The 26,243-nt window shown below is 40.6% G+C and overlaps 2 protein-coding genes across 3 annotated transcripts in view; one reads left to right on the top strand and one right to left on the bottom strand.

The window, feature by feature from the left end:
* TAOK1 (TAO kinase 1) overlaps positions 1-14,279 on the top strand; it is a 136,038-nt gene extending 121,759 nt beyond the window's left edge. For both annotated transcript variants that reach the window (XM_081270403.1, XM_081270404.1), the window contains one exon: positions 4,927-14,279. In XM_081270403.1, the coding sequence (XP_081126529.1) occupies positions 4,927-5,388 (462 nt within the window). In that variant the 3' untranslated portion in view covers positions 5,389-14,279. The remainder of the gene's footprint in view (positions 1-4,926) is intronic.
* Positions 14,280-19,465: 5,186 nt separating this feature from the next.
* ABHD15 (abhydrolase domain containing 15) lies at positions 19,466-26,095 on the bottom strand. The gene is made up of 2 exons (XM_081272277.1): positions 24,471-26,095; positions 19,466-21,627 (listed from the first exon to the last, which is right to left on the bottom strand). Exons 1-2 carry the CDS (start codon positions 25,349-25,351, stop codon positions 21,102-21,104), a joined length of 1,407 nt encoding a protein of 468 aa, XP_081128403.1. The 5' UTR covers positions 25,352-26,095; the 3' UTR covers positions 19,466-21,101.
* Between the last annotated feature and the right edge of the window lie 148 nt (positions 26,096-26,243).

Genomic DNA, 26,243 nt, shown 5'->3' with positions numbered 1-26,243 from the left:
CACATTCTCTTTATCCATTCATCTACTGAAGGACATATAGGTTAGTTCCACAGTTTAGCTGTTGTGAATTGTGCTGCTATAAACTTTGATGTGGCTGTGTCCCTGTAGTATGCTGTTTTTAAGTCCTTTGGGAATAGACTGAGGAATGGGATAGCTGGGTCAAATGGTGTTCCATTCCCAGTTTTCCAAGGAATTTCCATACTGCTTTCCTTAATGGCTGCACCAGTTTGCAGTCCCACCAGCAATGTATGAGTGTGCCTTTTTCCCCACATCCTCACTAACACTTATTGTTGTTTGTATTCTTAATAGCTGCCATTCTAACTGGAGTGAGATGAAATCTTAGATTAGTTTTGGTTTGCATTTCTCTAGTTGCTAGAGATGTTGAACATTTTTTCATATATTTGTTGATTGATTGTATATCATCTTCTGAGAAGTATATTCAGTTCCTTGGCCCATTTATTGATTGGGTTATTTGTTTTTTTGGTGTTTATCTTTTTGAGTTCTTTATATACTCTAAAGATTAGTGTTCTATTTAATGCATATCTAGTATTTTGAGGAACCTCTATACTGATTTCCATAGTGCTTATACTAATTTACAATCATTTCAACGGTGTAAAAGTGTTCCCTTTTCTCCACATCCTCTTCAGTATTTATTATTGTTTGTTTTTGATGGCTGGTATTCTGACTGGTGTAAGATGAAATCTCAGTATGGTTTTGATTTGCATTTCCCTAATTGCTAATGATTGGAATATTTTTTCATATATTTATTGGCCATTTTTTTTTTTTTTTTTTGAGAAATGTTGTTTAATTCATTTACCCATTTATTAGTTGGGTTATTTGGGGAGGGGGTTATTGTTTTGCATTCTTTATATATTCTGGATATTAATTTGGCAGAAGAATAGTAGCAAAGATTTTCTCCCATTCTGTAAGTTCTCTCTTCACATTCCTAATTATTTCCTTTGCTGTGCAGAAGCTTTTTAATTTGATGTCATCCCATTTATTAACACTTGGCATTGCTTCCTGAGTGTTAGGAGTCCTACTGAAAGTTGTTGCCTGTGCCTTTATGCTGGAGTGTTGGCCCTACGTTATCTTCTAGGGCTTGCATAGTTTCTGGTCTAATTCCTATGTCTTTGATCCATTTTGCATTGATTTTTATGCAGGGTGAGAGATAAGAGTCTACTTTCATTCTTCTATGTATGGATAACCAGTTTTCCCAGCACCACTGGTTCAAAAGCCTGTCTTTTCTCGAGTGAATGTTTTTGGTATATTTGTTAAGGATCAGATGATTGTAGATATGTGGATTTGTCTCTGTGTTCTTCTATTCTGTTTCATTGGTTTTATTATTTTATCATGAGTTCCCTTCAGATATATGTAGAAATTCAGTTCATTTATATGCCTACCACATTCTCATCATTTATTACATCTTGAATTAAGATAAATATTTTAGTGAATGAATTTTTTACATTTTTATTTAAAATAAAAACTGAATCCTTAAAGATGTGTAAGTTTAATTCTGTATGAATTGGGTATTTTATAGAAATATTAAAATAATGGGAAAATTATTTTACAGATACTTGTGTAGAAGTGGGGGGGTACCAAGGTTGAACTGGGAAAAGTAGTCTGTGAGCTACATCCCCAGTTCTACATGTTTTGTTAAACTTGGAAAATATTGAGAAGCATAAAAAGAACTTAAAATTTGTCCTTCATTCTACCACTGAGAAATTACCACATTTAACAATTTAATCTCTCTCAGAAGAAATCATGTTTAATCTGTATCCTCCTTCAACTTTCATATAAAATGCCTTTCTAAACCTATTTTATTAACATTTTTACACTTAGAATACAAATTTTTTTAAATTTACTTTTTTATTTTTTGTAGTTGTAAAATAGACAGAATGCCTTTATTTGTTTATTTTTATGTGGTTCTGAGGATCAAACCCAGTGCCTCACACATGCTAGGCAAGGTCTCTGCCACTGAACTATGGCCCCAACCCCTTTTTTATTTAAAAAAAAATTGTTATATGTGGACACAATACCTTTGTTTGTTTGTTTTATATGTGGTGCTGAGTATCGAACCCAGTGCCTCACACGTGCTACACAAGCACTCTACCACTGAGCCACAACCCCAGCCCTAGAATACAAATTCTTATTTATTTATTTGTTTATTTATTTATTTATTGGTTTTTAGATTAATACAATATCTTTATTTTATTTTTATGTGGTTCTGAGGATCAAACCCAGTGCCTCATGTGTGCTAGGCGAACGTTCTACCACTAAGCCACAATCCCAAATTTAAATTTAAATCCCAGTTTTAAATTCTTAAAACTCTTATTTTTACCTATTTATTTTTTGGGGGTACTGGAATTTTTTGTTTCCCCTTTTTGAAACAGGGTCTGCCTAATTTGCCCAAGCTTGCCTCAAATATATAGTCTTCTTGCCTTAGCCTCCCGAGTTGCTGGGATTGCAGATGTGCTTGCTACTGTGCCCAGCTTAATTCTTAAACTCTTCTTACTCCAGTGCATTCTGGTGTGTTTATACATTCCCAGACACCACTTATTATTTCTCCATGCCTTTCCACCTTTCCTGTGTTAAAAAATATCTTTTCCTGCCTTGTGCATCTGGTCAACTTCTATTGTTCCTTTACAATCCAGTATATAAACCATCTTTTTTTGAGAAGATTTCTTTGCCCCTTAACACTTCCATATAATGTAAATGATTTCATCCTATATCTATAAATCTCTTATGTGTTATTATATTCTATTGCAATCTTGTATGTGCTTTCTATGTAAAAGAAGTGTATTTTTTTTTAAGAGAGAGGCGAGAGAGAGAGAGAGACAGAGAGAATTTTTAATATTTATTTTTTAGTTTTCAGCTGACACAACATCTTTGTTTGTATGTGGTGCTGAGGATTGAACCCGGGCCGCACGCATGCCAGGCGAGCGCGCTACCACTTGAGCCACATCCCCAGCCCCAAGAAGTGTATTTTTTTTTTTTTTAAGAAGTGTATTTTTTAAAGGGCACTTTTATAAACTTGATGTATAAAAAACTAAACATATTTGTTCAGCTAGATTTCTGTAGAGAACAATGACTATTGAAAATATGGATAGGACTTTGAAATCACATTAATTATAGTTAATAACCATAATTCCATTGTTATATCTAACAAAATTAATAACTTTGTAGTTCACATCTAAATTTCCCCTATTATCTCAAAAAAGTCCCCCGCCCCCTCGGTATTGGGGATTGGACCCTGAGGTGCTTTACCACTGAGCCACATCCCCAACCCTTTTTTAAATTTTGAGACAGGGTCTAAGTTGCTGAGGGGCCTTGCTGAGTTGCTGAGACTGGACTTGATACTGTGATCCTCCTGCCTTAGCCTCCCAAGTTGCTGAGGTTACACTGTGCAAGGCAAAGCAATACTCTTTACAGTTGGTTTATTTGGATTGAAGCCCAAACAAGGTCCATACATTTGGCTAATTGCCTTTTAAGCTTTCTCATCTATCAGTACCCTTTACCTTATTTTAATTATGAGTTGAATCATGCACTATAGAAATGTCTAAATTTTGGGTTTGGCTGATTATATATTTTCTACAAACTGATAGTTAGGTTCAGTTTTTTTTTCTTTCATTTTTTTTGCGAGGATTTTTCATAAGGGTTACTGTGTACTTCCTTTTGCGTTACATTAAGACATTTATAATGTGTTATCCCACTTTAAGGTAATATTAATATTAGTTGGTAGATTCAAGTGTTGTCAATCCAGTCATCCAATAAAAGTTCTCCTTCAACCTTTTTTTTTTTTTTTTTTTTTTGGTCCCAGGTATTGAACCCAAGGACACTTCACCACTGAGCCACACCCCCAGCCCTATTTATTTATTTATTTATTTATATTTTGAGATAGGGTCTTGCTAAGTTGCTTAGGGCCTCAGCCTCCTAAGCCACTGAAATTACAGGCATGTAGTACCACACTCATCTTCCTTCAACTTTTAAAAACTGGACTTTATTATATATTTTTCTATATAAATTATTTACTTATTTATAATGCTTTCCAATTTTCCATAATGAATTATGATGGTCACACAGCCACTATTGATTTATTGTACATAGTCTCTTAACTTTTTATGAGATTATCATAGTTTTTTGTTTTTCATTTAAGGGTTGGTTCCATCTGGAATGTACCTTTGTATATGGCATAAAATGGGGTTCCATTTTTATTGCCCTCTAGATGGTTGGCCAGTTTTTCTGTATTATTTATTTTTGTCTTATTTCCACTGAATTAACTAATGTTTTGTTCTGCATATGGGTGTGTGTGTGTATATGTGTGTGTGTGTGTCTGTCTGTCTGTGTCTGTTTTTGTGTGTGTGTCTCTCTCTCTCCCTCCCCCTCTCTCCCTCTCTCCTTCCGCCTCCCCCCCTCCCCCCCTCTCTCCACCCTCTCTCTTTCTCTGTCTTGCTGGGGATCGAACTACTCAGGGCCTCATGAGTGTTAGCTGAGTTCTCTACCACTGAGTTATAGCCCTGTTCTGGCTTAAAAACCTAAGTAGGATCTGAATTCATTCTGATTCTGTTTCACCAATCTATTCCTACACCAATATTTATTTTATTTATTAGAGTGACATTTTGGTATCTGATAAAGCTGATTTCCTCTCACTCATTTGCATTTTCCAACAGCTTCTTACCTGATGGATTTAGCATCCATCCATGATAATTGTCTTAATTTATTATTTCAATAGAGGTTATTGCTTTTGTTTTTAAGAATTTGATTTTACATGTTTAGAAATAACAATTATGAATTATTTTATAGTACATCTTGAAATTATAAATATGTATCAATAAAATAGCTTCTTTTAAGCTGAATACTTAATTGCTTTCTTAGATTTTTAAAAAATAAATTGCTTTATTTTCCTTCCCTCTCCTAATTCCGCAACAGATTGAAGAAGAAATGTTGGCTTTGCAGAATGAACGAACAGAACGAATACGGAGCCTGCTAGAGCGTCAAGCGAGAGAAATTGAAGCTTTTGACTCTGAAAGCATGAGACTAGGTTTTAGTAACATGGTCCTTTCTAACCTCTCCCCTGAGGCATTCAGCCACAGCTACCCGGGAGCTTCTGGTTGGTCTCACAATCCTACTGGGGGTCCAGGACCTCACTGGGGTCATCCCATGGGTGGCCCACCACAAGCTTGGGGCCATCCAATGCAAGGTGGACCCCAGCCATGGGGTCACCCCTCGGGTCCAATGCAAGGGGTACCCCGAGGTAGCAGCATGGGAGTCCGCAATAGCCCTCAGGCTCTGAGGCGGACAGCTTCTGGGGGACGGACGGAGCAGGGCATGAGCAGAAGCACGAGTGTCACTTCACAAATATCCAATGGGTCACACATGTCTTATACATAACTTAATAATTGAGAGTGGCAATTCCTCTGGAGCTGTCTGCCAAAAGAAACTGCCTACAGACATCGTCACAGCAGTCTCCTCACTTGGGTACTACAGTGTGGGAGCTGAGTGCATATGGTATATTTTATTCATTTTTGTAAAGCATTCTGTTTTGTGTTTACTAATTGGGACGTCATAGTATTTGGCTGCCGGGTTTTTTGTGTTACTGTGTGTGTATTTTTTGTTTTTGTTTTTGTTTTTAAACTTTTGGGCAAATTTTGAAAAGGGTAATTGATATTAAATATCTCATGCATGTGGTAAAAAGAAATTGGCTAGATAGAGGGGGTATTTTCTGAACACTGCAGAAATAAAATGCAGCAAAGTGGCTTGAGTCATCACTTGAGGGTATCCATATCCTAAGAGTTTTTGAGAAGATCTAAAGTGTTCTTCGAATTCTTATGAGCCACTGACAGCAGGCAGCCTATGCTGAAACAAGGTATTATTAGAATACACCTGCAACCCCCACCAAGGAATTTTTTTTGTTAAATTGGTTTGACTTCTCAGCCTGATTTGGAGTAAAAAAGCAGAAATCCACAAACACTAAGGGATTATATTGATCATTTCAGATGGTAGAAAATAACTTACTTCTTTTTCTGAAAGCTTCATAAATTTGTCAATGATTTGTTCATTCAGTTGTGCCTTCTTTGTGTCACAGTAAGATGGGGTTGCTTAAAGAAATTACAAGTTGTGTGAGGAATGCATTAATAAACCTGTGAGCCTTCAAAGGGGTGAGACAGTTCCTAGAAAGTTCATCTGATAGGTATGTCGAGCAACCTAGTAAGGAGATGAAGCCTGTATATCCTGACATTTTGTTGCTTATACTGTGATATCTCATCCTAGCTAAGCTCTGTAAGTTTTAAGACCCCAAACAGTACTTTTACTTTGTGCAAAAACAAAGACATAGCCAATACAAATCAAATGCCAGAGGTATTTGAATAATGCCATATTTGCAAACTGCCATCTATTGGAATACTCATCACACTACATAGACAGAATTTGATTATTCCCTTTTGGCTTATGGGATTTCCTGTTTACAAGTAGAATAGTCGATTATTTAAATGTTTAGTTGCCATAGTGATCCAGGAGTCACTGAGCCAATGACTACCAGCTGCTGACTAATCCTCATCACCACTGTAGATTTTGCTGCATATGCAGGTCCTCTTATTTTTTAATTGCTGTTTTTGTTGCTGCAGTACTTTACAAACTTCTAGTTCATTGAGACTTAGTAATCATTTTGGATCATGTTAACATCACACAATAGGAAACACCACTTCCAGAAGTCTCAAGCCTCAGAGCTGAAATACTACTGAAAAGGAACTAGGAGGTTTGCTAAATGGAAAAAAAAAAAAAAAAACCAACAACAACAAATAAATAAATAAAAGTAAGTTATAGTGGTCAGGGAATCTCTTGACAAAGCTAACTTTTTTTTTTTTTAATTTTCGGGGAGTTGGGGGTCATGTTTTTTGTTTTGTTTTATGTTTTGTTTTATTTTACAATGAAGGATCAACCCAATGTTGAAAGTCAGATGTTACTTGGTATTCCACTGCTTGTATGGAAGTTAAGTTGGAAGTGGGGGGGAGCTGTGAATATGACTTGAAGAAAAAAAAAAAATGTCCTTTCTGTGACAGATCAGAGTTTCTTACAAGTTGATGTCCTGCCCGCTCCCCAGTTATCTTGAAAAACTTGCTGCTAACTCTGCATCCTGCTTTTCATGTAGTCAGAGGGCTCCAAGGTAGAACTCTACACGTCCCTCAAAATAAAACTCTTCACCTAGACCAAACTAGTGACCAAATTGTAATATGTCACTAAAGTCTTGATTTTCTCAAATTTTAAGTCTTCCCTGGGTATGTCAGTCCAGTCTCCAAGAATTCCCCCTTTAGGAATTTCTGACACTGATTTGAAGGTGAACAAGACGAAAAATTAATATTTTTATATAAATCTTTTAAAAATCAAATCACAGTGGAGTTCATACACACTTCTAGACAGTGCTTTAAGTAGTGCACTGATACATTGTCCTCTTTGCTATGCTCCAGATCACCAGTTTTTAGATAAATATGTGTACTTGCTCCATCTAATGAAAAGGACTTTTAGTCTTGATGTTCTTTTTTCCATTCAGATATTATAAGGTCTTTCAAGCAAGCAGAGAAATCTTCCTACTTGGAGGAAAATAATAAGAGATTCAGAATTTAACAAAATGCCCCAAAATATAGAATACCTTTAAACGCACCCTTCTTAGATATGGCCCTTCTCTACTACTGCAGAGATAGAATAGGAAAGCAGATCAGATTTGCATACAAAATTCTTTTAAACCTAAAATACTACCAGTAATACATTTTAAAGTCCAGTTGTGAACTTCAAATAGTCAAATTGAGTCACTTAAGTTCATTGAGATCATATGTACTTTTATAAAAGTGTGATTGAATATTGACTCCCAAGTGTCTATCCTGAAGGGCTTTGTATGTAATTTAATTGTATGGCAACCAGTTTATATGTAGGTTATGACTATACCTGGATTATGCCATTAAACTAATCTTAATTAAAATATGTAGTCTGCAAAAATGATTCAAATTGGTTCATTTATGTTTATGAGATCTAACTTGTGAGGAATCTCATACACGATAGGAATCATCACATAGTGAAACTGGTAACAGGAAAATTTGAATGGTTTTGATGAGCTATCCTAAGGAAAGAGCAAGCACTTTCTGAATCAGTGTGCAAATGTCAACATTTGATCAAATTAACACTACCTCCTCCCTGGTGTTGGTGTTCATTTATATATACATGTGTGTGTGCGTGTGTGTGTGTGTGTGTGTGTGTGTTTAAGAAAATTTTAAATATGGGAAATTTATGTAGCATATCAGAGGTTGTAAATGCTATATCTGGTATCCAGAGCCTGGCAGTGAAAGTCTTCTTGTGTTCACCTTCTCCCTTTTTTGGGCTAGCATTTTAAAAATGCAAAGCCTCATATACCTTGAAACATTTTATTCCTAATTAGGTTCCCTCCCCTTTGCACATATTTTTTTCTTCCCTTTTAAACTCAATTCTAACCCCAAATTAGAGTATCTGAAAGCATTTTCATTATGTAGATAATGTTAGCTAAAAAATGTTTATATTTTTATTAAGAGCTGCCATTCTTTTGAAGCACATAGTCCTACATTTAAAGTCATACCCACAGGTGTAATATGCTAAGTACCCTAAGTCAAGGAATTATTAAATTGAACTTCTTGGCATAGTCATTATGATTTTTGACTGGACATCATGTAAACATCATTCAAAACACTAAAAAAACTGTCCTGGACACTCCCCTCCCACTTCCACCACTTTTTCCTCACTGCCTTTTCAAAAATTGAAAACTCTGTGTCTTTTTCAAACCATAAGGCAGACTTTCTGCTTCTGTAAGTACTAAATGTCTGGCATTTTAAACTTTTATAGAATTCATTGTGTTAGACACTGGAATAATACTGTTTATTTTCACCTGTGAAAAATGACTTTATTGTACTTGAAACACCTCCTTTGCATTTCTCCATTTGTGCCATTCACTAGTGGAAATAAATTGTATTATACCATGATCTACTGGCTTTTAAAAACTGTTAAATATGCACATTTTTGGTATAGCTATTATCATTTGTATGTATATATTGTATATACATATGAGTGTCTATATGTGTGTATAAATGGATGGATGTAACTCATACTGTACATTTCCATCAGGGCACTTAAGGTTCTGTTTGTTGTTGTTGCTGTTGTTTGTTTGCTTTTGTTATTTCAGTCCTCAGTTATGGCCAGAATGCATGTGTTTTAAAGAATGTGTACTCTGGGTTGATATTTATGAGAAGATGACAATTTGTGCAGTCTTCTCCTTTTTAATCCCCTCTTAGCACTTGTGTGAGTGGAGAGAAACTTAAGTAAAATATGGACCCATAAATTGCAATGCAGTAAAATTGTTCTGGGGAAAGGGCCAGCTAGTATTTCTTTGAGTTTATGTTATGATACAATAAAAAGGTAAATGATGCAGAGAGAAATGAACTGTGAAAAGGAAGAACACTGGTGGTGATTCCTCTGCAAAGATGATAAAAAGAACCAATAAGTCACAGAGTCTTTATGTACTTTTTTGCATATATTTCTTAGTTGTGATACTATTGATCCTCTTCCTTTTTTTTTTAACTCCATTAATAGTAGCAGTTATATATTTTATTGAGGATCAAAACAGCCAAAAAAGGAATTACTACGAAAGCATCTAAGGTACTCCTAAAGCATAAAATCAACAGGAAATGGCCACTGGGAGAGAAGGATATGGTGTGAGGGACTTTCTCCTTTTAGCTGCCTCTTCTTGCTTGCTAATAGTAAGTTCTTTGTGCACCTTCCACCCCTTCTGAGCCACGACTATTCAAGCAGAGATTTGGCCCAACACAGCACCCTTGGAGGTTTATACAGTTCTGCATTTTGTCATATGCTCAAAATGTGAAGTGTCCTAGTGTGTATTCAGTCGGAAAATAATTTATTTAAGGTGTGTAAGTGTGAATCTCCTATAACAATGGAAGAAGAGATTCTCATTTTTTAGAGCCTTCTTTAAGGAATAAAGCCAGTATTTGGGCTGTCATCTTTGAGCTGCTTACCAAAATATAGATCATTATTGAAGAGAAATTCTCCATTTTGTTCTCCCCCATCAGACATGATACTATTCCCACCTAGGTATAGCATTGCCTTTTAAAAGGCACATGTTCATTCTTAATTGTTAAGAACTGGAAATTTCCCATCCTCAGATTCTGTAAAGGATGAAGAGTGTGCTGTTCATTTAGCATACTTGCCTTTTAAATGCAAGGACTACTGATTAAGTCTGTTTTGCTGTGTCTGGTTATGTTAGCTGCACTTTTATGCAATCACTACAGTAGATCTGCATTGGAAATGACTATTAATTTGTAAAGAAGTAAGTTTTATTAAACACTGTCTAGAAAAAAGTGAAGCTGAGAACTCTTCCTCTTTTGTGCATTTGTATTTTCTACTGAGTTTTGGTACCCCTCTTTAAAGTTGTATTGATTTTTTTTCCCTTCTTTGTTTATATTCAGATTTCCAAAATTTCACTTTTACAAGGGAATAGAACCTATTTGGCCTAATGGTACTCTTCAGATCATAACAAATATATAAATTATGCACCTTATTTGCCTGTTGTGAGTTTCTTAAACTTGCACTTCCCACCCACCTGAAGATAGATATATTTTTTAAAAAAGAGGCAGAGAATTAAAACTAGGGAGCCATGTGCTTTATCACTATCACTGTTAATTGTTTCCCAGTGATCCAGACTTTTTGAAATTTCAGAGATTTGCGTGTGTGTGTCTGTTTGTACTCTTTGTTTTTAATTATGCAAAGGGTTCTTCTTTAAGTAGAGAAAAAGGTTAATCTTCTCAAACTGAAGAATGCCCACTGGACAGTACTAATCTGAACATCTGTAGGTAGTTGCCATGAAAAAGTGAAGTAAGGGTGAGACTTCCGAATGAATGAAAAAGGGTATCTTGATGCCCAAGAATTCCCCTCAAAGTACGGGTAATTCAACCTGCACAGTTTCCTTTCACTCATAGTTTTTAGCAATTGTGAGTGGAAAATCATGTAAGTAGCTGTAAATATGTAGCTAACAAATTGACCTAGTTTCTGTATTTTTTTTATTTTTTATTTTTTATCTTTTTGGTTTTGTACTAAAGTTATAGGTCTGTGCCAGCTAGAAAGGAGTTGCTGTCATTGCCAGTTGTGGTTCTAGCATCTAACCCTGAAACCATCCTAGGTGACATTTTTAGAATAAATGCTTAAATGTTGTTAAACATGGGGGAAATGAAGCTTAATTATTGGTCAGGTTTGAAATCTTTTGAAATTTAAGTAATTTTATTTAATATAATGATTACATGTTCTCAATCATGAGTAAGGTAGGGAGCCTCCCTCCCCCAGTGGCCATGTTTACAGAGTGTGTCTTGTCTATAAAGTGCAAGTGTGTTAATGTTTATGTAAATTACACAGGTGATAACATTATGGTTTGGGACTGTTTACGGGCTCCTTAACTGAATTTTCAAATGAAACGAACTATACTTATTGCTGGCACATTCATCCCATTTCTGGAACACTTTTCCTATTTCCAGAATTACATATGTTCCTTAGACATTACCCCCACTTAACTTCCCTTTCTCTGATATGCCTTGTAGCCAAGGTATTAAAGACTGGTGAATATAGATGAGGGAAATGCATTTTTTAAAAAATCCATGAACCCTCAATTGTATGCTTTCAGTACTTGTGTTATGTTTCTACGGCAACTTTGAAGTCAGTGCTTTAGAAATGAGATACCAGTGTTAATGAAAAGTGTGTACTCTTTGCTTTTGCATGGCTTGGCTTAGTATCCAAGGTATATTAGAGCCACTTGAAAGCATGAAGACCAGTTATATGGGAATAGGTTTCTATCAGTGGCACATTTTTGCTTTTTCTTAGCCCTCAAATACATTGCCTAGGCATGAACATTATTGTTAGTATAAATTGCACATGGTCATGGAGTGAATTATGTAATTAAAAAGGATGCAGCTGCCAACTGTTTGCAGTTCCTAGCTATTGTGACAGTTTGGCACATATCAAAATACCTAGGGGGTATTGGAACATTTCTAACCCTTTTGGGGAATGTTAAACAGGTATGTTTAGTTTATCAAAATGTTGGCTGCCCCTAGTATATTGCCAGACAGCTGTTATTTGGTGCCCATTCCAAATGTGCTGTTGTCCTTCCTTTGCATTTCACACTACCAGAGAAACCACCACCCTTTCTTCCTAGCACATTTTCTGCCTTTTATTCCACATAAAATGGGAATTGTGCCTACAAAGAGTGCCCCTCCAATTAATTGCACGAGTCCCAAAACAATCCAAGCTGGAGACACAAGGTGGGAAAACATTTCAAAAAACAAAAAAACAAGAAGTCCACTTGAGGCCAGTAATTTGTCTGACAAGGTCTTTTACCACATTATCTTGACACTTGATATATGAGCCTATTAGGAGTTACAAGTGGTTTCATAGAGTGAAATCCAACTGAAGAGGGATGTGTGGGGTTTCTATTAAGAGATAGTTATTTTGTTTTTACTTTACCTTTCCTTTTATGATCCTTCTTTGCTAGATTAGAACAGGTTAATTCTCCTATTTTTTTTTTAAACTGTATAGGGAAATTTTTACAAAAGTGATGGTCTGATGTAAATAACATTTTAAAGTATAGTGCACATAACTTCCCCGGACTATTCAACCAGATTATTTGTAAATGCTTTAGAGTTTTTTAAATTAACACTTGTGTTGCTAAATCCTATTTATGTAAGTCTGCTAAAGTTTTTAACCCACTTAAAACCTTCAACATTTAAATAATGGATGGGTTACTATAAGCAATTTAGCTTTCAGAACCCCCTTGTTTTAGTATATGAAAAAGCCTAATGCACATTCATGAGGTTGGAGAGACTATGAGAAATATGTATAGTGTATATTTTAAACAGCTTTGCTTGTATTGTGAAGATTTAAAAACAAACTTGAGATTTTTAACATAACTATTAACACAGTTTTAACATAAGTTATCCCACTGGGTTTAAGAGCATCTTGAATGTATAATCCTTTTTGTAACCCAGGTTGGTTTCTGATTTTATCAGTCATTCAAACATTATTTATATTTTAATTTTATGTTCTCATTTCCCTTTGTTTTCCTTAAACAGCATGATTTTTTTGCACATGTAGAAATTTTTAAAGAGAAAGAAATTAATACATCATTTTCTCTGGATTTTCTTCACATCTCTCTTACTTTCTACTAACCCCTTCCTTAAAGGCCATATCACCCCATTTGCATTATTTGTGCAAATGCCAGGGTTGGATTTTATTTTTATTTTTGCTATTTACCTAAAAAAAAAAAAAAAAGAAAATGCTTCAGTCAATTGCCTTTTTATTTAAAAAAAAAAAAAAGAAAAAGAAAAAAAGCTGTAACCTTATCATTTCTGAGTAGACCATTGAGAGATGAATGCACACCTGTCATAGCCCAGGACCAGCTTTGGTGGCTAAAAGGGAATGTTTTAACTAAGCAAGATGTTCTTTTCTAAAAGTGGTATCTATTATCAATTCTATTTCAGTTATTCCCACAAGTCAGGGGTCCAGATAAAATGAGGGTTATCAGCTAACTGATATGTTATCATTGAGGTTCATCAATGAATTTGTACATTTCTAGTTCCCTTTGGTGAAGGGAAAAATGATGATTTTGCAAGACCTAGATTTTGGCTTGGTTTCTTGCCTCCTCTTTTGGCAGCCTTCATCTTCTCATCTCCCAAAGCCCTTGAGCCTGTAGGGTTTTCATAGTGGACAAAGGACTTGTGGTCTTTTAAAACTGGGACTGATTTTTTGGTGAGAGTTTATTATGTTGAAAGTGTGGTGATGTTCTACCACTTTACCGATGACTAATTTTGAATATTCACAGTCCTCTCAATTTTTGGACCAAACAGATGCCCACAGTGGAGGCTTATCAAGGGTTGCAATGGAGAAGAAGCCTCTCCCTCACTGTCAGCACCAGCTGGTAAAGGTGACTGTACAGATGTGCATTTTCCTTTTGATAGAAATGGTCCACAGCACTAACTGGTAAGGCTTATTGTACAGTACATTGTCAGTATTCTTCTGGTTCAGCATACCTTATAGTTCATATATAACCTGTATTAATTGTATAGATTGTGCATTTAAAGCTGTTACCAAGTTGTCAGAACATAAGAGCGAAAACAAGGTCATATGTAATATTTTGTTTGTAAGTATCCTTTGTATCATAGCAAAGGAAATGTTTAAAAATCAACTGTAATAAAGTAATTTTAGTACACAGAGTGTCTGCTTGTTTTTTTAAAGTAATTTTATTCTTATAAAGATATATTTCAGGGTCAGGTTCAGTGGTACACCCTGTAATCCTAACTTAGGAGGCTGAGGCAGGAGGGTAGCAAGTTTGAGGCTAGCCTCAGCAGTTTAACAAGACCCTAAGCAATTTAGTGAGACCCTGTCTCAAATTAAAAAAAAAAAAAAAAAAAAAAAAAAAAAGCAAGCTGGGGATCAATGTTAAAAGCCCATGGGTTCATCCCTGGTAGTAAAAATAAAAAAGTTGTACTTCAAGTTAGTGACTATTGGGCACAATGTTGGGATTACAAAAGTGAGTAAAATATGCGTAAGAGTGAAGTACTTGATATAGACAAGAATGTTCTCGTCTAATTGTCTCAACTTCTCTTTACCCAGATAATGAAGTAGGCTATTGTGTTCTGGATGGAAGAGGAAAAATATGTCCTCATTTGGGCAACACAGAATCCAGCTCATGAGCCTCAAAAGTGCTGCCCTTCCAGGGCCTTCCCAACTTTGCAGTGGAATGAGTTACTGACCTTCCTGGACTTGGAAGGTATTGATTAGAGAATAAGAATCTGATCTGGAGGCAGATTCCTCTTCATCATAGAGGTCTTCAAGCTCTGGTTGAGGATTTAAATAGCATTGGAGAATGGTATTTACAATGCTTTCACTATCATTATATCTTGGCAAACCTTATAAATTAAGGCTTATATTTGCCCTGTCTTTTCATATGGAACAATTAATAAAATGACTGTCCTAGGGTCATTTAAGCCCTTGATGAAGTAGAAACTAGAATCCACATCTCCCAAGTTACTACCTTAGTATTCTGTCCTACACACAAACGAATCACCCACTGAAAATCTATGTAGGTATCCTTGATGTTCAGGGAGTTTAAAACCTGCTGAGAAATTATTAGCCAGAGCAGGAGGCCTGGTTGTTGAATAAACAGAGCTGCCGCTGGTTAGTGCTCATAGGCCAGGCTAGATCCACAGAAGTGAGGCAACAATCAGGGAGTGCACAATGTGGGAGAGGCTCTGTTAAACTCCACAGCAGGTAAGCATGGCTCAGTACACAGAGGACTTCGGAAGACAAACAACATGTATTTGTCTATGAAGATTTAAGAAATAACATTCTGGTGTTGCAGGGAGACTACAGTTTATTTACTATTCAGAGGCAAACAAGTTTGTTAAACTGCACTAGTGATAAACACAGGGCAAGCTTGCCTTATTATCAGGGAAGGCAAGAGGGTCAGAGAGACTTGCTGCTTTTTTTAAGTTATCGACACAATACCTTTATTTTATTTATTTATTTATTTTTTTATGTTGCTGAGGATCAAACCCAGGGCCTCACACATGCAAGGCAAATGCACTACCGACTAAGCTATAACCCCAGCCTGGAGACTTGCTTTTGATTCATTAATGTCTTTCATTGTTTTGATGAAATTCTATTTTACCTTAAGAACTTTAGCTCTTCCAGGATAGTTGTGACTAGAGCAAAATTACTCAAAAAAATGGATATCATTTTTTTGTACTGGGGATTGAACCCAGAGGCACTCTACTTCTGAGAGATATCCTCAGTCCTTTTTCAGTGTTTTGGGGTTATTTTGTTTGTCTGAGACAAGGTCTCACTAAGTTGCTTGGCTTTAAACTTGTGAGCCTCTTGCCTCAGCCTCCCATTTCACTGGGATTATTGGCCTGTACCACTATCCCCAGCTACTGGTATCATTAAAAAATACTCTGGTCACTTTGGTAGGGTTTTTTTTTTTTTTTTAAGAGAGATTTTTTTTTTAAAGTATTTATTTTTTAGTTTTCGGTGGACACAACATCTTTTTTTTAATGTGGTGCTGAGGATCAAACCCAGCGTCCCACGCATGCCAGGCGTGTTACCGCTTGAGCCACATCCCCAGTCCAGTAGGGTTGTTTTTAATTAAAATCTTTATTGTTTTCCCAGATTCCAGTATCCAGGTCAGGTCTGTGGTCTCTTGATTCTAAAACCCAAAAAACAACCAGAAGTCTTCACAACTCACCAAGCTTTCAATTCACAGACTCAGATGAGAAAACACCTTGTCCCTTTGTCCTCCATGGTCCTGGAGATTGAACCCAAGGCCTCAAGCATGCTAGGCAAGCACTTTACCACTGAGCTACACCCCAGCCCTGAGCAAAGATCTTGTATCTGATCCAGGCCACCCTCACTTCTTGGCACACATTTTCTCCATGGTGAATGCCAAGGGTGGTCTAACTGGAATATCCCAACATGTAGATTTGCTTTCTGAAGACATTGATTCCATTTCTGGGCACTCAGATCCTCCCACTGAGTGTAGAACTCAAGCCTTCCTAAAAATAATCTTTATACACTGTGATAACAAGTGCAAACAACTTCTGATGTTGCTTTTATGCTTGACTGTAGAATTATAGATCTCTACTGGTGGTGGTAGGAAGTTCTACTGAAGTGGCCAGATGTATTTGCTTGTTGAAGCAGGAAGAGAAATTCATGCTAAAGTTCATTTCTAAGAGATGATAACATGGCATTACTAAAGGTTTCTGACTGACAAAGGATCTTGTGGTTTGGATGGAAGATGAGTACCAGAGAGTTTCTGACTTGGGTGATTTTGAGGTTATACATAAAGACAAGATGACACTTCCTGCATCAAGACCACTTTTCTTACAGTATTCAAGTCTTAGAAAGGATATCTTCATTCAAAACAGATGATGCCTTCTGAAAGAGAGAATTTGGTGCTTTGTTTTTCATACTATTATTGCCAGCCAAACCACTCTGGAAACCTATATATAAGTACATAAACTAAATCTTCAGGAGAAATTATACCTTAGCACAATCTTGATATCAGAGGTGAGAACTTAGCAGAACTGAAAGTAACCTTCAGGGGAAGTTGTCTGCTTCCTACATTCTGATCCCCAAGTGGAAACAGGACTTGGTTTCTACTTCTGAGATAATGTCTCTCTGAAGTCATCAGCTGCTTTTTCCTTTATCATTTGAAGATGTTAATAAAGAGGACAAAAGGGAGGCAAGCAAGAAGACCTGAGAGGATCTCTAAAGACTCAATACATGAAAACACCAATTCAGTGTTTTTTTTTTTTTTTTTTTTTTTTTTTTGGTGGTGCTGGGGATTGGGCTCACACATGATAGGCAAGTTTTCTACCACTGAGCTATAACCCCAGTCCCTTCAGTGGTAATTCTTAGAGATTTGTTTTATTGTTTTGCTTCCTTAAACTCAGAACCTGCCATTTTGTTCAAGGGACTACACCTCCTCAGAATAGTGTGCCTGGGTCTCCTCCAAATTCACTTGATTAGTTATTTACCAAAACAGAGCCAATCTGGCTAAATGACAGGGTCACCCAAACCTTTCCTGCTTGAACAGGAACTATACTTTCTTGGCAATAATGAACTTTTCAGCTTTAGTCTTCAAGCAGTGATGGGCAGAGATGAGAGAAATAGCTTCCTGGGATATGCAGTGAGCACATCTGACCTGAGGGACATAGAGGAAATATGTTTTAGGATTTAGGTAACGGGCTTAGGGTCCTAGGAAACTAATGGAACCTGAACTAGAGCTATTCTGACATTCCTCTGAGAGCTTAAAGACTAACTGTACAGTGGTAGAGCACTTGTCTAGCATATGTGAGGTTCTGGTTTCAATCCCCAACGGTGGGGACAGGGGACAGAATCTAAAAACTAAAAAACGGTAGGAGTGGGCATAGGTGATACACACCTGTAATTCTAGCAACTTGAAGGCTAAAGCAGAAGGATCATGAGGGTTTTGTTTTAATATTTTTAATTTTTTTTTAGTTGTAGATGGACACAATACATTTATTTATTTATTTTTATGTGGTGCTGAGGATCAAACCCAGGGCCTCACACATGGTGGGCAAGCACTCTACCACTGAGCTACAAGTCTAGCCCAGGATCACAATTTTGAGGCCAGCTTTAGCAACTTAGCAAGACTCTGTCTCAATAAATAAATTACTTACTTAAAAGGCTGGGAGTGTATCTCAGAGGGGGTGTGCTCCTGGGTTCAAACCCTAGTACCACCAAAAATTATAATAATTATAATTGCAAAGTATGTACATTCCTCTCCTCTGTAAGCATTCTTGCCTATATAAAAGGAAAAGAAAGAAAAAAGAAGAAGAAAAAACCTAGATAAACTTTTAAAAAATTAAAGAGAAAGGAAAATCAATTCTCTTGATGAATCAGAATCACAATCAGAATCCTGTGCTTTTTGGTCTAGAGAAACTACCCAGATTTTTGCCACCAGGGAATCATTAAGCCTTAAGGTTTAAAAACCATTTGGCTGCTTCCCATTTTGCAGCCTTAATGGTTGGTCCAAAGGCATATGGGACTCCAGGACCCTAATTAACTGAAATCCCCAATGTACCAGCTGCCAGTAATTCTCCCTTAGCAACCCTTTACCAAGGCTGCGGTTCACCAACGACAGACTGACTCTTTTTTTTTTTTTTTTTATTGGTTGTTCACAACATTACAAAGCTCTTGACATATCATATTTCATACATTAGATTGATGTGGGTTATGAACCCCCAATTTTACCCCAAATGCAGATTGCAGAATCACGTCGGTTACACATCCACAATTTTACATAATGCCCTATTAGTAATTGTTGTATTCTGCTACCTTTCCTATCCCCTACTATCCCCCCTCCCCTCCCCTCCCATCTTCTCTCTCTACCCCATCTACTGTAATTCATTTCTCTCCTTGTTTATTTTCCCATTCCCCTCACAACCTCTTATATGTAATTTTGTATAGCAATGAGGGTCTCCCTTCATTTCCATGCAATTTCCCTTTTCTCTCCCTTTCCCTCCCATCTCATGACAGACTGACTCTTTATATTCAGTTTCTTATATCTCTTGCTCAGATATGGTGAATGAATGTGAAAAAAAAAGGAGTGTGAAGGAGGAGGAGCAAGGAGTAAGAAGGAGGGTGATCATTTTTTCACAACAGAATATTGTGCCTTGGACAATTGAGTTGTATTTCAGTTTAGATTCTTGGAATTCAGAGTCTTTTCTTATTTGGTCTAAAAGAATAAGACTCGAACAAGATTATCCATACATGGTATCAGGGCCCTAGGAATAACTCATACCAAGCTTTGGGTTGTGGCTTTTGGCATAAACATCTCTTTAAAATTGTTTTGCTGTTTGTGAGGTCAAACAGATACCCTCTTTCCATTTATAAAATAAAATTGGGGGGCTGGGGATGTGGCTCAAGCGGTAGCGCGCTCGCCTGGCATGCGTGTGGCCGGGGTTCGATCCTCAGCACCACATACCAACAAAGATGTTGTGTCCGCCGAGAACTAAAAAATAAATATTAAAAAATTCTCTCTCTCTCTCTCCTCTTTCACTCTCTCTTAAAAAAATAAGTGACAAAGATAAATCAATATTTAAAAAATAAATAAATAAAATTGGGCTAGAGGGATGGCTCAGTGATAGAGTACTTGCCATGTGTGAAGTCCTAGGTTCAATCCCCAGCCCTGCAAAATCAGTCAATCAATCAATAAAACTTTGGGAAATGCTTATGAATCTTAACAACTCATGGAACCAAATCTCCTGTAGTCAACAAAATTTTAATGGCCTAATCAAAACCAAGGTATGTACATCGGTCTGTATGCCATATCTTATTTTACTTTGGTCTTCGGCATTGTTCTCATAAAATGAAACACCCACTTAGAGTAGTCAGGTTCAGAAAGAAGCTCTTCTGCCTTTACATGGATGGCCTTTTGAATAATTGAACAAACAAAGCCTGGTAATGGGAAACACTCATAAATCACTGCAGAGTCAACTCTAGTCAACCTCTTGGTGCTTTGTTTCCTCTGGTTCCAGATGTCTCTCCTGGTTTTAGAAAAGGAGAGGCTACTAGAGTCAGAAAAGGGAGTAACTAACCAGAAATCCAAAGTTATAAGGTTTATACTATCCACTGACTTAGAGAAAGCCCACATCTCAGGGACTCTCTGGAGGAATCCCCTGAAATAGAATTGGAGGGAGCATCTGAGGTGCCCAAGTGTCTGGCTACTTAACCCACGGTCTAGTGGAGCCTTGAGACCAGGGGGTGAGAGCACTTTCTATTCCTAAAATGCCTGTGGGATCACTCTAGTGAGACTTGAAGGCCTAGGCTGGATCCCCAGATCAGCCGCATTCCCAGAAGAAATTTGTGGAACTCCTCTCAGAGACTGGACCTCAGCACGCAGGAACAGGACTTCACATTCTCACCCTTGCCTACCCTGGCCAATGCCAATGTTAGCACAGCACTTCCTGCCTCTGCTGACTCCTCAGACTCAGGCCAGCCTGAAGCAGCCAAGCAACTCTGGGAGCCTCTTCCCCAGTTGCTGATGCATGAAGTCAGAGCAGAGCCACAACCACAGAGCACATGAGGGAAGTGGGACCGAGACACAAACATCCTGTCCTTTCTACATCAAGTGGCTCCAACTCAAAAATCAGTCACTAAGCTGATTATTTATGTGGGACAGAGTGGCCCAATGACATGCAACAACTCATCTTCTGTGTAGTCATGGCTAGGAAGGAGGCAGAGTCCATGGACTTCAAAGGTGCTTATGAAGTTGACTAGCACTGGCCAGGAGGAGCAAAAATATGTTTCTCAGAGCCTGGGCAGCAGTTCTGCTCATGGTAGTGAACGCAGGCTTGCTGGAAGTTCCATTTCTTTCCACAGACCAGTTAAAAAGACAAAGGACAGAATTAGGAGCAAAGAGCTGCCCTGTTCAGTCCTTACCATCTTTTCTTGACTCCACCATGCCCCACTCTGTTCTTCTTTTCAGGACCAGAGGCTTTCCTGCCCTGGCCTTACCTTGTATATGATCTTTTCCAGCTAAAGATCTCTTCCAGATTGTAAGAGGGAGAGACCTCCCTCTTTTGCAGGGCTCCCCAGCGACGCCGGCCCCCTAGGAATGATGTTCGGCGCCTGTTCAGCCCTTTCATTTTTTCTTCCATTCGGAAGAACTCAGTCAAGGCCCTAAAGGACTCCAAGATGACATCGTGGCTCCAGGCTGGTAAGGGCTCCTGCCGCAGGAAGCCACAGTGGCCTCCATGGCGACTAAGCAGCAAGAAGAAGTAAGGGTTGCTGTGGAAGAGTTCGGTGGGCAGAGTGTGGTCTGGGGGCCCACACACAGGGTCATCAGCACTGCAGATGCACAGTACAGGCACGGCTGCCTCGTCCACATCCCGGAGAGGGTCATTGCGGTCCCAATAGGTATCCCAGCTAATGGGGAAACTCTTGGTGTGGCAGAAGAGGGTCTCCTCAAACTCTCGCAGGGAGCGGCTCCTGAACAGCTTGCTGGTGTCCACTGTGTCTTCCAGGGCTGTGGCATACCTGGCAGCAGAAGTTAAATGGGGAAAGAGGAAAAGAAGAAGAATCAGGGGCTGGGGTTGTGGCTCAGTGGTAGAACACTCACCTAGCACGCATGAGGCACTGGGTTTGATCCTCAGCATTGCATACAGATAAATAAATAAAGGTATTGTGTTCATCTACAACTAAAAATATTAAAAAGAAGAAGAAGAACACCAGGCAATAGCAAAAGTTGCAGAAGAGCAGCTTACAGGACAGATTCTGGCCACAGAGACGTTTTGACTATATAGTGCTTTTAAAAATTTCCACTTAATGGCCACCATTTAAAATTAGGCTATATTGCAGCCAGGCACAGTGGTGGATGCCTTTAATCTCAGTGACTTGGGAGACTGAGGCAGGAGATCAGCCTTAGCAACTTACTAAGACACTACACAACTTAGATTCTGTCTCAAAATACAGAATGAAAAGGGCTTGGGATGTAGTTCAGTGGTAAAGTACCTCTGAGTTCAGTCCCTGGTACAATAAATAAAATTAAAATTAGGATATATTGTATAACATGCTGATTTCTGGCCTCTCAGGGCAAATAGAAAGATCTGGTTACATGGGCTGAATATTCCTTCCTGTGTCATAGTGCCTGCCAGGCCTGTCATTCCCTGTATTACCTGTCTAGTCCCTGTCCAGCCCTAGAGCCAGCATTTAACTTTGCAGCTGCTGATCTACATGAACCACTCTTATCCTAACATCAGCTTCAGCCATCTCCAGGGAACTTGTTATGAACTGTTACCTCTTGGACCTCTCCTAGAAGAACTCACTGGCTCAGACTATCCAAAATCAGTAGGTGACACCCTTCTCCCTAATCAATTGCATTTTTATTGCACTAGTTGTTTTTATATTTTTATACTAATATGATTTTCTGATGACAAATCAATGTGACCTTGGTCAGGAACATGTGGGACAGGTATTCCCAGAAAGTACTAAGTGGCAGAAAAAGCAACTTGGAGTGTGATTAATTTACTGAGTGTATTCCCAAATAGGGGCCTGAGACCAACTGCTTTGGGGAAAGAGACAATATTGCTATTTCTAGCTCCTTGCAGGGGGCCTTGGGTCCTACTAAGGAGGCCAGGATTGACAGCTCAGTCCTTTGGGTGATTCATCTAGCCTTGGCTAGTTGAATTTAGACATGTATCTCCTGCAAACATTCAAAGATGTTTGCACTGAGATTTCAGGCCCAAATTTCCATGGAAGAGCAGTTCCTAAAGGCACAGTTTTCCTCTACACTTCCTTCCCTCTGCCCTCCAGCTGGTGCCCAGGGTTGGCACTGGTGATGGTCATTTTGGAATGGAAACTATGGCAATTAAGCCAGATCAGAGCACATTACCCCTGGGCTGCACCAGCCCTCTGAGTTGCCATGGCAGCACTTCTGGCTGTTTTTCAGCTCAGGGTTTGACCTTCACCAAATAGGAGGCAAAATGGGGAAAAGGAAAGAGATCACCTACCCAATTCCAGCCCTTCACTTTTCTTTTTTCCATTTAATGATTGGGAGGTGATCATTAACCCCATTTGACTGAAGGGGAAAGTGAGTTTTAAAGGGGTTAACTGACATGGAAATTTAGAATTTGAACCTAAGCATGTCTGAGACCATATTCCAGGTCTTTCTGCAACAACATCCTGTGGCCATAATGCCTTTGATCTCATTTTGCCATCTCCTAGAAAAGACTGGGTGTGGGAAGCCATTCTGACGTGATTGGGTGACTCCCGTTAAGGGCCTGAGGCACTTTGGCTGTGTGGAAGCTTTCCCGACCCTTTCCTGATGAGAGAGCCCATCCGTGTGGGGGTGTGCGTGACCACTGACCCCGGGGACCCAATCACTGACCCTGACCTTGGAGTGCAGCCCCCCCTCAACCTTCATTGGATGGAATTCTCCCCTGAATCTCTTGTTCCCCAATAAAGGGCTACTCCCAGGCGTGTTCGTGCTCTCTCTCTCTCCTGCTAGCCCTGAGTAATCCTCGCTGCCCTGCTGGGCGGCTAGAGGTGGGAACCAGAGAGGTGAGCCGTCTGGGACCTAGCAATAGAAATAAGGTAACTGGTCTGTGTGTTTTATTTCCATCTCTTCTAACTAACTTTATGCCTAGAACCTCATTAATGAAACCACTGCTCAGGCCGCGTGGTAGAACTGGGAATATCACTCAGGCTGTATCAGTGGGAAGTTTCATCTGTCACCTGTCCAGCCCTAGAGCCAGCATTTAACTTTGCAGCTGCTGATCTACATGAATCACTCTTGTTTGTTCAGTGTTATGTTGTTCTCCTTTTGAAAATTAAAAATAAATGAATATTTTTTAAAAATGTAAAATTAAATGTTGAGTACATGCCTAGGACATTTGTCAAGTCTAACAAATTTGAATAAATCAAATGCTGCCATGTTTCTGATTTCTGTCACCTCCTGGCTCAGAGACTGTAAGTAAACATTCTGGAAGATAATGGATTGAATTGCTTTCAGAGCCCTCTTTGCTGATCTGTGGCACTATGGGCTAAGTGGTAAATGTCGACTATCACCTCTGCTTACCCACAGGCGAGGTGCTCAAGTTGCTAGGACACCTGAGGAGGAAGGAGATGTAGCAAGGGGCCCGGCCAGAAGTCCCTGATCTAGCAGTGATGCTCACTGACGCTATAAGGCCACCTGTGGCTTTGAAACTTGCTTCCCTGGTTCTGACTAGACATGGGGTTTGAACAGCTTTGGAACATGTGTAAGAACTTTGCCCAAACTGGCCCACACCTATTCCCATACCAGGCAGAACACCCCTCCACCCAGCCTGTTCAAGACCTCTATTCTCCTCCTGCCCTGCCCGTCTAGGGTCTTCATTACCCACCTGCTGAGGGCGATCTTCTGGTGCAGCAGGAACCCGCGTTCGTAGGGCCAGGGCAGGCCGGCCTCGAACCATTCTCGACAGCGCAGCACTGGCGAGATGCAGGCGGCTCCTGTCACGTAGCTAGAGGAGCCGCACTCACCCAGGTAGGACAGCAGCAGCGCCGAACCTGAGCCTTCGCTCACCGCGAACAAGGGGGCCGCCGGGTGTCGGAAGCGGATGTAAGTCACCGCCTCCTTGAGGTCTGACGGGTCCCCGAAAGGCTGTAGCCGGGGACTCACCAGAGGGCAGCCGTGATGGCCGCGACGGTGGAAGATGACCGGGTAGTAGCCACGCTCCAGGGCAAGCAGACAGAGGCCGAGTACATTACGGGTTAGGCGCCCCCACGCATTGGGGATCACCAGCAGCACAGCTGGAAGACCCCCAGCGTTGGTGATCCGGCGGCCCCGGGGGCAAGGTCCTATGACCCAGTCAAGAGCCACTAGCCCGTCGTCCGCCAACTGCAGGTACTCCCGGGCCAGCTCAGGCCCGGGCCCTACGGGCAGGACGAAGTGGCAGAGGGTCTGCAGGTGTGGACCAGAGAGCCAGAAGCGCGGGCCGGGCTCCAGCGCAGCCGAGCGCCTCAGGGTGCGCAGTAGGCACTGAGCCAGCGCAGACGGCTTACAGATGAGGCTGCACCCGCCGGGCAGCGGCTCTCGTCCTTCGCTGAACTGATCTGCGGGGCCTCCACTCTTCACCTCCTTGTGATCGTCCTGAAATAGGGCCCCGGGCAGGGTCCTCGCTCCGACGGCGCGCCTCCAAGGGCTCTGGAGCCGAGGGACTAGCAGGAGGAGCAAGGCGAGCGCCGCCAGGAACAGCGCGAGGGCGGCGCCCCACGGCGGCATGGCGAGGCTGTAGAGTCTCTGGCGGGCGGCGGGCGGCGGGCGGCGGGCGGCGGGCGGCGGGCGGCGGGCGGCAGGCAGCCGGGCAGTCAGTCCCCTCTGCGATCTCCCCGCTCTGCCCGCGGCTCCGCCGGGCCTCCAGCGGCTGCCCAGGGCCCTCCCGCGCCGGCGGGCGGGCGCGCTTCGGATTGGTCGCAGCCCCGCAAAGGCAGCCAGTTCGAGTCGAGCTCCCCTCTCCCGCCCCCCACTCCCGCCCCCAGCCCTTTGTACAGGGATTGCAACAAGCAGAAGCAGAGGGTGAAAGGAGTTGGGGTTAGAGGGAGGGAGTGAGGGCGCGCCGGTGAAGCAGGAGGGACTGGGGTGTCAGTAGCAGAGACCAGGGAAGACCCGGAGGCTGAGACTTGGGGGCCGGGGGCGAGCATCTGAGCCTCCTGCTCCGGTCCTTCCATCCTATGAAGTCAGTGGCTAGCATGGGAGACTGGTCTCTGTGCCCTCGTGGGCTGCCGTTGAGGAGCTGCAAAAGCGAGAAGTGAATAACTCGCGGCTCCGGACAAGGGCTCCAGAGTTCCTGCCCGCCTGCTGCAGCTGCGCCCAGAGTCACCGAACACCCTCTCTCCCTTCCTTGGCTGCGCTCTCTGACCTCGGTGCTTGTCTCGGCCCCGCAGGCCCAGCAACTGCGCAATCACGCGGCAGGGCGGGGGATACCGCACCCGACTGGAGAGGGCCAGGGCCAGGGCCAGGGCCAGAGGGGCCAGGGCCAGGGCCAGAGCGGCCGTCGGGTTCTGGACGAGAGTTTGCGGCGGGAGGTTGCTCCTTTCCTTACAGGCAGCAGGGCGCTGTCCGATTGACGACCGCGGCCCACCCGGAGCGAGGCTCCTTGAGAGCTTGGCCTCAC

Source organism: Spermophilus citellus, assembly GCF_964194105.1.
Source record: "Spermophilus citellus genome assembly, chromosome: 17".
NCBI classification, from domain to species: Eukaryota; Metazoa; Chordata; class Mammalia; order Rodentia; family Sciuridae; genus Spermophilus; species Spermophilus citellus.
The sequence above is the reverse complement of the archived record's forward strand: the minus strand, read 5'-3'. Positions and strand labels throughout refer to the sequence as shown.

Coding starts and splice junctions, on each gene's coding strand:
- ABHD15 (XM_081272277.1), bottom strand. CDS start 25,351: ATGCCGCCGTGGGGCGCCGCCCTCGCGCTGTTCCTGGCGGCGCTCGCC. Junction 21,628..24,470: donor CAGAAGATCGCCCTCAGCAG/GTGGGTAATGAA, acceptor TTCTGCTGCCAG/GTATGCCACAGCCCTGGAAG.